Here is a 17,243-nt window from a genome sequence, read left to right as displayed (position 1 = left end):
GTAGGATTACTTACTGAGTGTGCACCATTCGACGCCATTGCTTAAGCTTGTTTTTGTTGCGGAGCGGCTCGTCGAACAGGGGATGCGTGTTTCCTGATCGGAGAATTTTTCTAAAAAAAAATAACTTAACTTTGGAGACGACATTAATAAAAATATAATTTTTATGGCCGTTGAATAATAAATGTTTTTTAGTAGGTCCAGTGCTCTTTTAAACTCAACGATTTGTACAATATCCGCTATTGGTCCAGATTCGACCAATCCTGTCGCGACACGAGTCGGCGATGATGTTTTACCATGTTATACGAGTCTCTTTTAGCGTTTTATACAAACCTGATCACAATTTTTTAGCCATGTTATACGAACTGTGTTATGGGGGGTCTACTGTACTTCTAATTGCATTATAAAATGAATGTCAAACATTTTTTCAGCAAGAGTTTGAGTTTTAGAAATAATGTAATGTCATATCATATACTTAAAAGAATAATAATTATCATTAAATTGTTCTTATCTATAACTTTTAATGATTTTCCAAAGTGTTGTTTTCTTTTATAAGTTATGAAGCATGCAATGCCGTAATGTTGTAAGTGTCAAAAAACAAACTTTTTGAGAGCGATAAAAAAAATACACTTTTTCTAGTGAATAAATTCATTTCAATTTTACAATAAAATGCTAAAAACACACTAGGTTACATATTCTCTGGAATATCAAAATGATATGAATATAAGCTGTAATGTTTTAGGTGTCAAATGTCACAAGACTTGCACTCTGGCACTTTAAATGTTATAGCTTCACAGCCACTTACAATGCCACTAGTGTCGCAGTATTTCTTTGCAGTAGAAAGCATTGTGTTTAGAATTCAAATCTTCAATAAAATGTATTTAGAGAAAAATGACATTTACAACATTATGGCATTGCAGTACTGTGAAACTCCCTATCTTAGTATTCACCCAGCAGAATGGTGCAAAGTTCAGAAAAACAAATGTTTTCAATCTTCTTCTAAGACCTGCTTCAGGTCACAAATTTCAAATAGATGGAATGTCTAACATTTTAGTTTCTGAATGTGTCAGGTGCAGAAGAGCTTATACGAATATTCAAATTTAAAATCCTCTGAAATTGACCAATAGGATGTGTCCAAGTGTAGAAATTGTAAAACGGTTTTCATAACGACTATCAAACAGGGTCTGCCACGCTTGTGTAACATGCCTCTCTTTTTTTAAAATTTATACGTTTTCCTTTCTTTCTGCTTTAAAAATCTCTAGCGCTTCCAGTATTTTAAGTCGGTCTGTGCTTGTTGTCGTTCTAATTAACATAACCCATTGTAAATCAGGTTTTGTCCTCCCTGTATATATCGAGAGGACGGTGGTTTGCCTGCCTTTATCTATATCAGCTGTGTTATTGTCTGACGACCTATGTGGAATGGTTATATGGTGATTAGAAGACAGGGTTCTTCCTAAATTCCTGTTACGAATTGTTATTTGTGGGTGATACATTGATGAAATTTACATTATTTGGACAGCCAAGCCTAACATCAATGATTTCGTCCAAGCAATGAATGATAACTCATGCAGACTAATTCTGGGGTTAGACCAAATTGGTAAAAACAGTGTACATTTTTTAGATATACTTTTTCTTTTAACCACAAGTGTTTTGACAACAAGATCTATTACAAACCAGACTCTATTCCATTATACATACTGGCCAACTCTAACGATCTGTTTAACTACAAAGTAGCACTCTTTACAGCACTTACAAAGAGAGAGTATTCTCATTGCATGGATGATACTAAGGATATGGGTCACATCACAGACATTGCTACTCCAAGGTCTTGACCTATAAAATAAACCTGTAGACAGGAAACAAAAGAAACACAACCAGACACCACACCAAAAGATGCTCCTGTAGATAATCTGGCACTACGAGAAACTAAATCTCACCATAATGTGGTGGCTTACGATCATCGCAAGCATAATATATTTAAGGAAATAACATTATATGCGAGCACAAGATTAACATACAGATTTAGTCCCTTCGTGTTTAAAATGCTCATAAGTGAAAAAGATTTGATTGACTACAACAGAGAACAAGGCATATATAAGATACTTCTCAGAGATGAAAGGTTCCAGAGAGATTTAATCTACATAGGTTCTACCGTGAGATCCCTTAAAAGCGCTTAACCAAACACAGAGCCAATATAAATAAAGGTAGGCGAACCCCACTGCTCTCTCGACACATATGAGGAGGACGAAATTAAACCTGATTTACGACAGGTTATGTTAATTAGAACGACAACAAGCACAGACTGACTTAAAATACTGGAAGCGCTAGAGATTTTTAAAGCAGAAAGAAAGGAAAACGTATAAATTTTAAAAAGAGAGAGGCATGTTACACAAGCGTGGCAGACCCTGTTTGATAGTCGTTATGAAAACCGTTTTACAATTTCTACACTTGGACACATCCTATTGGTCAATTTCAGAGGATTTTAAATTTGAATATTCGTATAAGCTCTTCTGCACCTGACACATTCAGAAACTAAAATGTTAGACATTCCATCTATTTGAAATTTGTGACCTGAAGCAGGTCTTAGAAGAAGATTGAAAACATTTGTTTTTCTGAACTTGCACCATTCTGCTGGGTGAATACCAAGGTAGGGAGTTTCCGAAGTATAGTATAACCCAGTTTCTGGTGTATTTTTATGGCATTGCACACTTCGTATATCAGTTTTGTTTTTCATTCCCCTAATTTCATTTGTTTTTCATGTTAAATTTCATTGAGATTCTACTGTATTTGTGTTATGATTATATGAAATGACATACCTCAAGTACCTTTTTTTAAATACAGCTTATCATCATCATCATAAGTGTGGAATTATATAATTAAAACTATATTTTCAGGAATATAATCTCAATTTGTGATATTTGAGCTTAAAACAAATGTAATGTATGCTTGAGTGTACGGAATGACTTGCTTAACAATGGAATAGACCAGGGGTGGCGAACCTATGGCACGCATGCCCAAAGTGGCACGTAAGAGAAATCATCTGATACATAATGTATCATATGATTTCTGTCCTTTTCAATCATCCTTTCTGTTCATCATCTGATCATCTTTTTTTCAATCAGATTTTTTACATTTATTCGAATTAAAGCGTATTTGTTTAATTTCTTTAAATATCAATATTTGAAGTCTAAGACTTTGGCAAGCATTAACATCTTTAAAGCTAAGTATGCTTACAATATGGCACGCGGACTCAAAAAGGTTTGCCATCCCTGGAATAGACCATAAAAGGGTCTATGTTTCTTCTATATTTGATCAAGACAAGAGCAATCAACAATGTTCTTTCCTAAAAGATGATAAGAGTATATTCTCTTGGGAAGCATTTTCTAGTTAAAAACCATTGATCAGTTATTTTTATTATCTGTATAAGTTTATAAATACAGTGGAAACATGGTTATTCAAAATAGTTTTCAAAAATAAATCAGTGTGTGTAGCATTGTACTGTACATAGCACAGAGTATAATATACAGAGACCAACTCTACGTGTAACTGGAAATCACTATGTCGTCTGTTAATTGTAGCACCATAAAATAAATCATATAGTTAACATTATGTTAGATTTTGATTAACATACCTTTAATACAATTATTGTATTATAATATTTATTATTCATGAAACTTCAAATGCACAGTGCTTGACGGTGCATCCAAGACACAAAAACGTGTTTTCAAACCGTCCGAAATTTCATTTACCCGAAGACCAATCACGTTTGAATAACCGAGTTTCCATTGTATATACATATTTAATAATTACATATAATGTATACAATAAAATAATTATATTTAAATATTAGAAAAATAAATAAATTAATTTTCTTTTATAAAACTCATTTCATCCGTTTAAATTTACTTGCATATAACCAGTGTTTAATTTAAAAAACTAATAAATTAATACAGTTCTTAATACTAATTATTTTAGATTTATTTAATAAGTATTTTTTAAATACTTAATTACTATGAAAACATTTCCTTTAGAGATACATAAAGGAATGTCTACACAAATTAACTTTGATATTGATATGTGACTCTATCCCAATGTATCAGTTGTTACGATAAAAAATAAATCTGACAACAAACCATTAATTTAATAAGCAATTTTTGTTCTGTCTAAAGATTTTTAGGAATTTCTATCTTCCTATATTTGTCGACGAAGACATGAAGACGAAGATTGCTGTATGGGTCGAGCTATTTTTTGGCTACTATCAATTTAATTATTAATTCTAAGTAATTTGATATTAGAGGTAGACATGATTATAGGCCAAGGACAATGAAGTCGTCCCAGTTGGCACTATAAGTAACCGTGGATGGTTATATGTAAAATTAAATCTGGAGGTGCGTGGTAAGCAGGAGTTTCGGGTTCGAGTCCGGCTTTGGCCCGATTCTTTTCTTCCAGAATATTCTAAATTATCTAATAAATATTGATTTTAATTATAATTATTAAATTTAATAAGATATGGTGTCTAATGCCTACCACTAGTACCAAATTACTTAGAATTTAATTAGTAATAGTAGACAAAAAATACGCAAGTCATTACAGCAATTGTTTGGCTTCGGTGAAATTTTACTTACACTATTTACTTTACTTTGACAAAATTTCTTGCTACATCTTTCTACTAGTGTTTTAGAAGCATCCTAATTTCAGTTTCAAAAAGTCATTCAACTAATTAACTATCTAACTACATAACTACATGCGATCGTGGTTTCAATCACACTGGGATTACTGCAGAACCTCTCATCTGAAAATTCCTTCGGTCGTCCAAACAAGCAAAAATCTTGTAAAGTACTATTTTTAGTATCTTAGGAAACCGACACTACCTGCGGCCAGTAAAACTTCCGTTAACCTAACAGGTACTTTATGCGGTTTCGAGATTAGTGTGCCAGACCTGGGCTTTTACGCGTGCACCGAAAATATTAGTAAGAATAATGACAAATATCAGGTCAAGCAAAAAAGGTTCAAATATATTTAATTAGTAAATCGAATTTAACTATGTACAGTTGTCTATAATCCAAAACAAAATTTATTAACGAAAATCAACAAGTCAACCCGACAATAAACTCAGCTACTTAGCTTAACTTAATCTCAATTCTCCTTTGAAAATTCGACAAATCAAATACTTAAGACTATGAACAAAATCTCTTACGAACTAAACGTCTATCCGTCACCTCACTATACTAGGAGCCTATTTCCTCAATCCGTTCGCTATCGTCAAATCGAATTCCTCCTTAAACCCTTGGACCGCCTAATTCTTAATCTGGACTTTGCTCTGGAAATCACCTCGCTCGTCTTCGGTTAGCGTGCTGGTTTTATGCTGTGAGGTGACGTCACAATTCAGCTGGGTTACTCCCCTTATTTACATACTTAGTTTTTCTAACATCAAGTTTTTCTTTCTGGCAGCTTTAATTTTCAGACAAAATCTTACAAACTGTTTACAAAGTATTTAGCACAAGTTTCGGGATGTTTTATGACGGTTTAGTAAGTATTTCTTTGCTAGTGAATGTGGGGATTTCCTCCCTCCATTTTTCTGCGGACTGTTTATTTCCACTGGGCAGCGCAAGTGCGCGAGATTCTTTTTTCCTACGGCGCTAGTTCTTTCGTGAGTTGGTTTATTATCTTCTTTTTTGGTTACTAATACGAGAGTGGTGGGGAACCTTCGTCTTAAATAAACATAAGCCCCAAACAAAATATAATAAAATAAAAATAATGCTCGGACTCAGTTCCTTACACCCCTTCCCCTTTAACTGAAGAGAAATTTATTTCTCTATACTTTATTTCCAAACTTCCAACTCTGCTTCTCCAATTGCGCCTTTCTATACAGTTGCTGCCAGAATCACAACCAAGTCATCCCATACAAAGTTTATTTTTGTTTTCCTTTACATAAGTAAGAGCAACTCGTTGATCACTTAAAGCTATCTTAAATATTTACTTTACATTTGGGGAATGTTGACATAGATTCGCACGCGATCCAAGGTTGCTGATTATTGCTCACGCTCTTTTAATCAGCGTGCCTAGGGAGTATTTTAATCTCAAACTTTTCCTATTGGTTATAGTTTCTTTTCCTTCTAATACGGACTGACGGTCAGTTTGAGTTAGTGATTACTAGTTTAGTTATTGTCAGTGATTAAGTCTGTCATCAGGAAAATTACCTTTTTTTAAAAAAAGTTTCCCCCCAAACCAAAATCCCTTTCCCTCTCTAGGGTGTCCTTGGATTTACAATGGGTGGTCGAACGACCAACTGAAAGGAAATTTTATTCACCTGTAGGTTTCCTTCTCTATCTTTTTGACCTCTTTTTCAGACCGCAAGTTGACGGTAATCCACTCATTGAACTGGACAAAGTCGTCGATGGATGATTCCGGACGTGTGGACTCTCGCTTGAGGTGGTGAACTAGTGGCAGGATCCCTCGTCGGAGATCCCCCGTTGCCCTTATCTGGCGTTGTTAAGGGGAACTGACGTCTCGCTGGTGATCCCCCGTTGCCCCTATCTGTCGTTGCTAGGGGTGGTTGCATACTTCTCCTGGGGAACAAGGTATATCTTTTTAGGTTAGAAATACGCTGTCGTCCAAAACTGGCCTTAGTATGGGGATCTTGCAACTCGTATACGACCGGTGATATCACTTTGGAGACTTCGTAAGGCCCGGACCACTTGGGTGCCAACTTGGCACTATATCTGCGACTAGAGGATGAGATTGGATGAGTTTTAAGAACAACTAAAACACCCACCTTGAGTATATCTGATCACTTCCTTAAGTTATATGCCCTCTGTTGCTTCTGTTGGGCCATTCTGATGTTAGTTCGGGCTTGTTTCTGGATCTTTTGTAGTTCCGCCCATTTCTCTGTAACTGTCGTGGGACTCTGTGGATAGTTCATTAACCGGTCCCAGGGAAGTGCAATTTCCCTTCCAAGGTGTAATCGGGCTGGCGTATATTTAGTTGAGTCTTGTATCGAAGTCGTCAACGCTAGTGCCAGTTCTGATAGATGAGTATCCCACTCACGATGATTTCGCTCTATGTACGCAGCGATCATTTTTCCGATCGTTCTATTCACTCTTTCTGTGAAATTAGACTGCGGGTGGTAAGGTGTGGTCAGGATATGTCGTATCCCCGTGCGGTTGCATACTTCTGCCATGAGGTGAGAAATGAATTGTGGTCCATTATCTGAAATCAAAGTCTTAGGCATGCCATACCTACAAAAGTATTCGTTATACATACAATTAACAACTTTTTCCGCGGTAATTTTTCGCAGTGGGAAAATTTTTACCCATTTACTGAAGTAATCAGTCATTACTAGTAGATACTAGTTACCTTTATTGGACCGTGGATATGGTCCCATTATGTCGACTCCAATTTTCTCCCCGGGTTCCGTTAATTCGGGGATTTGCATAAGTCCGGCCGTTTTTCTTTGGCTAAATTTAGTTATTTGACACGTATGGCATCCTAGTACATATTCTTTTATATCCTGTTGCATCCCGGGCCAATAGCAGCATTGCTGGACCTTTCTCATCATTTTCCTGACACCCAAGTGGCCAGCAGTTGGATGATCGTGTAGTTCCTTTAGAACTTCTTGTCTTAAGTCTCATGGAATGACGGGACGGAAACTTCCTGTATCATCTGGTCGTCGGCTATAATACAGGATATCATTTATTAGTCGGTAATGTGCCGACTTACCTATTATCTCTGAGGAAAGAGTCGAGTCCTCGGGTAAATCCCCTGTGGCCAAGTATTGGTAGAGTCTGCTCCATTCTATATCATTTTCTTGGGCGGCGATTAAATCTTGTTCTTTTTCAAAGGTTGTTACCGCTAGTAGTTTTGCAGTTTCTGCAGTAACCAATCCTACGGTGGAGGTATTTTCCTCGGGTTTGGAGACAGGGTCCTCCTCTCGCTGTCTCCTGTCTAGTTTAACGATGTTTGTCTTCTTGTCATGGCCATCTTTGGTCGAGTAGTTGACCCTGCAGTCTTAAAGGTTTTGTTGTTAGTCTGTTCTATTTGTTGTCTTCCTTTAGGGCAAGTGCGTGAGAAATGACCAGTTTCTCCGCACGAATAACATGTCACAGCTGGTCTTGCTGGAGTAGAAGTTTTTGTTCAGGAGGTTTACTTACGTGGCTTATTTCAGAAGGCTTATCAGAAGGCTTACTTCCACTTCGGCAGAATTCGTACTCTTTGGCAGTGCATACTAGTTCATTCAGAGTGTATGAGCATCTATTTTCTAAATACTCCCGAAGTGGTAACGGCATCTGGGCAATGACGCATTGTATTATTTCCTCTTCTCGAGCGAGAGGTCACCAAGTGTGATACAGTTGTACAGTAGTCCATATAAATTGTTCTACATTGTTGTTGCCGGTGTATTGACAGCTGAAAAGTTCTCTGGCAACGGCTACTTTGTCTGCTAGAGGGGAATACAAGTCCAAAAAAGATTGTTTAAATAAAGGCCAACTGGAGCCAATTCTGCGGCGGCCATCGTTTTTCCACCACATCGCTGGGTTGCCGCAGAGATGGCTGGTGGCAGTATCCACCCATCGAGCGTTAGGTACTTGGTTAACTTGAAAATATTGTTTGAGGTCCTGCAAGAAATCGGACGCAGTTATATTCGACCTACCGTTAAATTGTATCTCCGGGGGTGGTGGAGCTGTCTGCAGCCAAACCATGGACGTATTTGGCTCTAAAGGCACATCTTGCCTGGGTGTTGACGCTTTGGGCCGTACTGCACTAGTACCGTTCGGTGTTGTAGGCTCGGAAATTCCATTCGTAACACAAGACGTTAAGTGTGTTACTGCATTACTCAAGGTTGACACTTGTTGCAATAAGACAGACAATTGCTGCTGGAGCTGGTTCAATTCAGCACGGGTTACTGGTGCACTTTCCTCCATTTTTTTTCCTGATACTTACTGTACAGAGGTGTTATTCCTCTACCAAATCTAAATCGAATCCAAAATTTTAACTAACCAATCAAATATCAATAAACACACTGGAAAAGTTTCAATAAAAGTCAATTAGCGACTCAACATCAAAACGAGTCCCTGTTCGGGCGCCAGTTGTAAAGTACTATTTTTAGTATCTTAGGAAACCGACACTACCTGCGGCCGGTAAAACTTCGGTTAACCTAACGGGTACTTTATGCGGATTCGAGTGTGCCAGGCCTGGGCTTTTACGCGTGCACCGAAAATATTAGTAAGAATAACGACAAATATCAGGTCAAGCAAAAAAGGTTCAAATATATTTAATTAGTAAATCGAATTTAACTATGTACAATTGTCTATAATCCAAAACAAAATTTATTAACGAAAATCAACAAGTCAACCCGACAATAAACTCAGCTACTTAGCTTAACTTAATCTTAATTCCCCTTTGAAAATTCGACAAATCAAATACTTAAGACTATGAACAAAATCTCTTAAGAACTAAACGTCTATCCGTCACCTCACTATACTAGGAGCCTATTTCTTCAATCTGTTCGCTATCGTCAAATCGAATTCCTCCTTAAACCCTTGGACCGCCTAATTCTTAATCTGGACTTTGCTCTGGAAATCACCTCGCTCGTCTTCGGTTAGCGTGCTGGTTTTATGCTGTGAGGTGACGTCACAATTCAGCTGGGTTACTCCCCTTATTTACATACTTAGTTTTTTACATAATACTTAGTTTTTCTAACATCAAGTTTTTCTTTCTGGCAGCTTTAATTTTCAGACAAAATCTTACAAACCGTTTACAAAGTATTTAGCACAAGTTTCGGGATGTTTTATGACGGTTTAGTAAGTATTTCTTTGCTAGTGAATGTGGGGATTTCCTCCCTCCATTTTTCTGCGGACTGTTTATTTCCACTGGGCAGCGCAAGTGCGCGAGATCCTTTTTTCCTACGGCGCTAGTTCTTTCGTGAGTTGGTTTATTATCTTCTTTTTTGGTTACTAATACGAGAGTGGTGGGGAACCTTCGTCCTAAATAAACATAAGCCCCAAACAAAATATAATAAAATAAAAATAATGCTCGGACTCGGTTCCTTACAATCTAATGATGCCGACTATATTACGATCCCATTTTGGAACATTGAATTCAAACAATACGTAATAAGAAAACAGACTAAACCGAGATTTTCCTCGGATTTAAATATGTTTGTACTTGCCAGCAATTTGGGCAGGTTTGAATAGCTTACAATATCAGGATCGTAGTTTCACACCAGAATGCTTTAGTAAAAATCTTATTTATATGCAAGCAACTGTAACATTTTAGAATATACTAAGTGAGAAATTCTCAAATACTTTCAATGGCATATTTCTGAAAGATCTTTCAAAAACTTTTAGCAAATGTTTTAAAATTTTGTACTAATTTTAATTGTGTCAGTAAGACGAAGTTCGACCTTCACTGTCATAAGAATTTAATAATATATATATATATATACCTCTATAACAAAATTTTTATTGTAATTTTCATTAAAACCAAAAATTCACTTAATTGACTTTTATGTTATTGTACATTAAGATACTGTGGCATATAAAATAAAATTTTTATTAATATATTCCAGAATTGCCAGAAGAAAGCAGTGGAGACGACACGGAGAGAAACCACCATGGAAGTGCTACCTTTACGCACAGGTTAGCTTAGTCAAAAAAATTGGACCATTTCTAATTATTGTTACTCTGTAATTTAATTTCGTATTTGTATAGACCAAAGTAAATAATTTCTTTCTAAATATTTACGAAGAATTATTTATTGTCTTATAATCTCACTTGGACGTGTTCCGACAGTTCGACTAGTCGGGTTATACCATTTCTACAATAAAGCTGATTCCCATTTAATTTTAAAAAATCACACGACTTCCGGTCCAGACCGGAAGTTTATATATAGTTAAACGGGTCCTCCGGCCTCTAAAGCTTTTCGTATCTGGTTTCAATTTTTCATCTATCTAACTCTGTTCTCGAGATTAAGGAAGGACAGATGGACGACAGTAGGAACATATAGGTTGACAATCCGAAAATTGCAGCCCAATAAAATAGTCTTTGATAAGTTTTATTTTATTATTATTTTAAACTTTTTACATTTTAAAAGACTTTATAAAACTTTGATTTCTTTCAAACAAGTTACAAATTGAAGCGTTTGATGATGATTTTAATATTACAACATATACATCAACCCGGTTCAATTGCTAATGTCAAACGAACTGTCGAATTATTACCTCGTAACAAGGACGAATAGAGAAGTCGCCGGAGGATCTACGTAAGTGGAGATCCAAGAATGCTATTTTTTCACCTATCTCCTCATCTATGGAGTAGGAAATGGAGGAGTTCACGGCGAATAGATGTACAAAGTGGGACGGCTTCCGATTTGTATCCTCCCACGCGACAAGAACATCCGTCGAGCCGGGAGTTGTTCCACTTTGTACATATATCCGTTGTGTATTTCTGCATTTCCTTCTTTGTAGAAGAGGGGATAAATGTGAAAATAGTGTTCTTGGATCTCCACATACATAAATTCTCCATGGGCTTCTCTGTTCGGTGTACCACGAGTATAATGCCATTTCCCACATCCCCAGCAATATCTCGTTAAGGCAGTTTGTTTGGCATTAATGATTTTAATGTTTATTTAATGATTGATTTATAGTTAATTAAAGATTATTTAGTGTGTTAAAGAGTCGGGATATTCCAGCATTCTTTCTGGATTGTTAAATATGATTTTAAATAAAAATATCAAATTTATTAAAGTGAATTGAATATTACATTGCTTTTTAAACTCTTATATTCTGTTTGTTTAATTTTAAAGTGTACAAAAGCTCTCATTTAGAACAACTAGACGCTATCACGTAATGTGTTATTGTCATTTTAAAAATTTCTTAATTAGTTAAAAATGCAAAATAATTTATTAAGTGAAGCACTGTGTTTGTTAATGAAATATTTATTACTGTAAGTTTTATAACTTATAAAATTTCTTTAGATTTATAAAATAAGGTTTAATCACATATTACATACCACTATAATAAAATTTTTAATATTTATTAAGAGAAATGACTCAAAACATGCTGATATCGATATTGAAATAAATAATTTATTCAGTTGTTGATATTAAATTTTGTTTGCAGTTTAATCAGTTGACTATATTAAAATTTTATGAATATTTTTGATGCTTTTTTTGCATAATTTATCATTTCTTATTAATTTTTTAAGTTAATAATTTAATCATTGCTTTTTTTATTTTCAGCATTTAAAAAAAATGTAGGAAAAACAATTATAAAAGTTTCGTTTTTAATGTTTTTCAAAAATTTTTTTCTCTCCCCCAGTACAAAATACACATCGGACGACGATAGTTCCAGCATAACGTCTGGTTCCGGTCCCGTCGCGGCCGCAGGTAATTTTATCAGTCCACAGCACCAACCGTCGGCTCTTCAAGCAATCGCAACCGGTCCCGAATCATCCATAACACCTACTGCGGTACCGGTCGTCGTCGACGTCGAACCAATCTTACAAGAACTTCGAGAACAGCGGGAAGAAAGTCATCGTTTAAGAGAAGATATCGAATCACTGAAAGTAATTTCGGTTGAAATATTTTTAAACACGACAACTGTAGATATATATATATATATATATATATATATAAGTGCACAAGATACATAAAAGTAGTTAATTGTAAATGTTCTTTAGAACTTTTAAAGCAGTTAAAAATACGTAGTTCATTTTTTATTCATCTATGTAAAAATATGCTTATATAGAATTTATTATAAAATAGATTTAACATTCAGAGGGATAGGTCATTGTTATCTTATTTATTTATTTTGAATTTTATAATGTTACCTATGGTTCCAAAATGGCGGCTCGTCTTCGATTCCAGCAAATAGAAGAAAGGAAACAGTGGGGACGCACGTTCTAACCTAACCTAACCTAACTTATTCTAATAAATTACCATAATTATTACCAACAAAATTATTAGAATAGGTTAGGTTAGGTTAGAACGTGCGTCCCCACTGTTTCCTTTCTTCTATTTGCTGGAATCGAAGACGAGCCGCCATTTTGGAACCATAGGTAACATTAACCAAATTTTTTTTGTAATTTCTATAGGCTACAGTACTTGTGAGATACAGTAGATTCCCACTTTACAATATTAATCCATTCGTCATACCCCGTCATATCATAAAAATAATGTAATACAAAATCAGTAATACACAGTAAAAGAAAATAGTCAAAAAACACCTAGCTTGTATTTTATGATGCGTTAGCTATGCCAGATAGAAATTCTTTTCGCATTTTACAAGAAAAAATCATCTTTCAAATCATCTAGCTGTCGGTCTCTTATTGGTCGAGAGCCGAAATGTTTTTGCCACCGAAAAAGGAAATCTTCTGTTAGAAGAAATTTCAATATGCAAATTTTGTTGCTTAGAGGAACTGCTTGGATCTCCTTTCGTGCAATAGAATTGTATGGTTCTAGTAAGGCAACAGAGATAAGGTGCATCGAGTTTTTGACAGTAGTTTTGGCCACAACGTCAGCATACTTCTCGCAAAATAAATATGGTAAAGTATATGATTGGAGAGAGAATTTTTCTGGTAGACAATTATAATGGAAACAGAAGTTTAAAAGAAACACCAAAGCCATTCGTGCCCGGTACCCAAATTGGCCAATTCCTACTTGTTCCGCGATATCGAAATTGTTACGAGAATTGCACGAGTTTTTACCGATTTGTTCCGAGATTTATTTATTTGCTTTGAATACAAAAGATTGTCATTATTGACTCGTGATTATCATCCTCCCGAGCATAATGGTACAAAAGAGACCCCCCCATTAATTAAAATTTAAAAAGTAAATAAATCTTTGAATTCAAAATTTTTTCACCACGGAACTAAGCTAATTTCAGTTTAGAGTGATGATCATATTTGTCATGGGTTTGGCCATGTTCACAATGGGAATGGTTAAGTGGCGAGGGACAAGCTGTGAACATATTTGGAACAAATTAGTGATAAAATAATAATGAGATTGTTCACCTAGATTCAATTCCAGGTCTCTGGAGGGGTAGGCCGACTAACTTTATTTTTTAATAACAAAGTAGGTCAGGTAGGAACCATAAGCCAATCATAAAATGAATATATATCTAAAGGCAATTTCGTTTTATTGTGTAGAATATTAGAAAGGAATTTGATCATATATCGAATCAACTGTAAAGTAAAAAGCCACCGTACGTTATTGCTGGAGATAAATAAGAGAATTATGCCGCGACTTGTTATAATATGCTTTGATAGAACGTGGACTCAATTTACTATCAACTCTCTTCAGATCCTGCCGATCTTATTTCATTTTATTGTAGATTATCGAGTTAAATCGGTAGTTTAACAGAACGGTTCAAAATTAGATGGCTCAATTTACCGACCAATTTTGAAATATTTTACCGGCCACGCCTATACTTTGTACTTGCCACTGCATAAATACAGCTTAATTCTTGAATGTTTTGATACAAAAAGAAAATAAAATGGACAGTGTAGAGTATCCGAGTAGTAATTTTATAAAGTGGTCATCATATGATGTGGAATTTGTGTGCATGCAAGAGGGCACTGTTGTTGTTTGGCATGACTTTCATTGACATCTTGCAGCATCATCTGTATTCGTTTGTATGTCGTCATCTGTATTCGTTTGCAACGAAACACTTCTTTTGTGTGTAAAAAATTTTTGCTCTGGTGATTTTTTCAAAATGAGTGCAATCAAGAAATTGGAAATGTTTGATTACATAAGCAAATTACTGCTGCAAAAAGTCTTCTGGTAACAATAGTCTATCAAAAACAAAAATTTTTGAGTAGTACAAGATGTTCAAGGAAAGTAGAGAATCCATGCTCTGGCAGACCGTCCACTTTGACTGATGAACACATCGCTCCAAGTCGGAGATTTGGTGCTCCGATGATCATCATTTAACAATTAGAGACATTATTGGACACGTTTCAGCATCATTTGCATCTTGTCGAGCAATTTTAAAAGATCACTTGGACTTGTGACATGTTGCTTCTCAAGTCATCCCAAAAACAAGATGTTCGAGTGGTTAAGGAAATGCTTTTTTTGGGGCAAATCATTCTTAAAATGCATCATTATGGGTGATGAAAACACCGAAACGGCTCAACATTTGAATGAATGGTGCTTGAAAGAAGAAGCAAGATCGAAAAGACCATGTTAAAGTCAGGCAAAAGTCATGTCGATCGTGGTGTTGTACATTGTGATTGCCATGGTGTTGTACATCGTGAATTTTTTCCGACTGTCCAAACTGTCGACAAAGATTATTATTTGAGCATTTTGCATTGTTTTCACAAAGAAATTTGTAAAAAATAGCCCAATTTGCGGCGAGAAAACTCGTGGATTTTGCATCACAATAATGCACCTGCTCACAACGCTCTCGTCGTTTGTGAATTTTTGGCCAAAGATTCAACAAATATGGTTCTGCAAATTTCATACGCACTCGATACGGCATTGTACGACTTTTTCCGTTTCCTCGACTAAAATTTCTGGTTTGCGGTCACCGTTTCGAGTCGATCGATGCCATAAAACAAAATTTTCCGCAAATCCAGGAGGAGTTTCACAAAAACAAAAACACGTTTCGAGGATTGGAAAAAACATTGGCATAAGTGCATTGCAGTAGGAGGGGATTACTTTGAAGGGGACAAAATAAGTATTGATGAATAAATTCGAATCTTACATTTCATTGAATCACTCCTGTTACTTTTTGATCACGGTTATGGCAGAAAGTATTTTACATCTCAACAGTTTCATATTTTCTGGGATCCAAGGACTGTATTATATACATACATAAATCCAATTTTCACGTAATGCCAAATGATCTGCCATACTATTGGGCTATAATGAGGCCAATTTAATAATTAGATGTAAAGTAATTTGACTGGAGCAACATTATAATGTTACACCGAAATTTTCCTGTAGTATATCAGATACGTGGAATTATCCTAAATTTAAGCATACTTTACTGTCAACTAAAAGTCAAAAAATTGCAAGTAAATACAATGGTAACGTTTTGTTGCCTGTTCGAAAATTGGTTTTCGATAACTTTTAACTAATCAGATTCCAGAGTTTGTTTTAAAGAAAGGTAGATAAGTTGCATTCTAACGTAAAGATTAATAATTAGAAATTAATTACAAATTTAATTAAAGAATCAAAAAAATTCTACGATTCGATTAAAAATAATTAAAAAAAAAAACGCCAATCCGATTTTGAAATATTTAGATTTTATATTACGGTAAAACCTCGATTTAACGGACAAAATTTCCGGTTGTTACGTTGCGTGTAAAAATTAACACGTTATCTTTTTCAAATCCGAGAGTGACCGTTCTTCGTGCCACAACTGGAGTGTCTCGATTACGTAACGGACTTTTGGCTTTAACGGACGCCCACTCGCCTGAATTAATCCGTTAAATCGAGGTTTTACCGTATTGACTATATCATACAAATGACGAGATTTATCTTTTAATTTTTTTTTTTTTTTTAGAACCATCTACAACAACAAGGTTCTTGTTTCAATCAAGCACTACAAGAAGAACGTTACAGGTATGAAGTAAGTATTAAAATTAATATATTTTTTATATGTATAATTGTACCAAAATAATTAATTATAAATATTTAATTTAACATATTAGATGCCTATTGTCATTACAAACCTAATTTGAATATTTAAATATAAATTGAATGAATTACATTGATGCAGTCCTAAACACTTCAAGACTTTTGTACAGTAATAATTCTTAATTAGTAATTTTATATTCTGGTGGGAGGAAAATAGTTTAATTTTCTAATTTCACTGAAATCTAATTGGTTTCGTAGAAAAAAAATTTTCCTAATTTATTCGACAAAAATAAACTACTTCAAAATATTGGCGAGGTCGAGGCCGAAGTTTTAAACGCAAAAACGTGTACGTCGGACGTTCGGCGCCGCATTCCCGTAAACCTAGAAGTTTGACGATGGCCTTTGGAACGTCGAGCACGATTCCGCCGACTTTCCAAATGCCGTCGTCAAACTTCTAGGCTTACGGGAAAGCGGCGCCGAACGTCCAAAGTACACGTTTTTGCATTTAAAACTTCGGCCGCAACCTTACTATTATTTTCAACAAGTGTTCAGAGAAAGCTTGTCTATTTAGACTCTTCCAATTTTACTTGTATATTTGATAAATGTGGACAAATTGTAATATTCTGTGTTAGTTGGTCAGATCAATTTGTTCCAGTTCAATTTATTTCGGT

At 35.3% G+C, this 17,243-nt stretch overlaps 1 protein-coding gene across 4 annotated transcripts in view; it reads left to right on the top strand.

Moving 5' to 3' along the window:
• Window positions 1-17,243, top strand: part of Dmtn (transmembrane and coiled-coil domain 2 protein Dmtn) — a 76,026-nt gene that overhangs the window by 55,736 nt on the left and 3,047 nt on the right. For 3 of the 4 annotated variants that reach the window (XM_067265126.1, XM_067265123.1, XM_067265124.1), the window contains 3 exons: window positions 10,562-10,631; window positions 12,311-12,557; window positions 16,499-16,564. In XM_067265126.1, the coding sequence (XP_067121227.1) occupies window positions 10,562-10,631; window positions 12,311-12,557; window positions 16,499-16,564 (383 nt within the window). The remainder of the gene's footprint in view (window positions 1-10,561; window positions 10,632-12,310; window positions 12,558-16,498; window positions 16,565-17,243) is intronic. The other variant, XM_067265125.1, reaches the window with a different exon arrangement.

The sequence above is a fragment of the Centruroides vittatus genome, unplaced genomic scaffold (assembly GCF_030686945.1).
Source record: "Centruroides vittatus isolate TY-2023 unplaced genomic scaffold, ASM3068694v2 contig_2104, whole genome shotgun sequence".
In the NCBI taxonomy this organism is placed as follows: Eukaryota; Metazoa; Arthropoda; class Arachnida; order Scorpiones; family Buthidae; genus Centruroides; species Centruroides vittatus.
The sequence above is the reverse complement of the archived record's forward strand: the minus strand, read 5'-3'. Positions and strand labels throughout refer to the sequence as shown.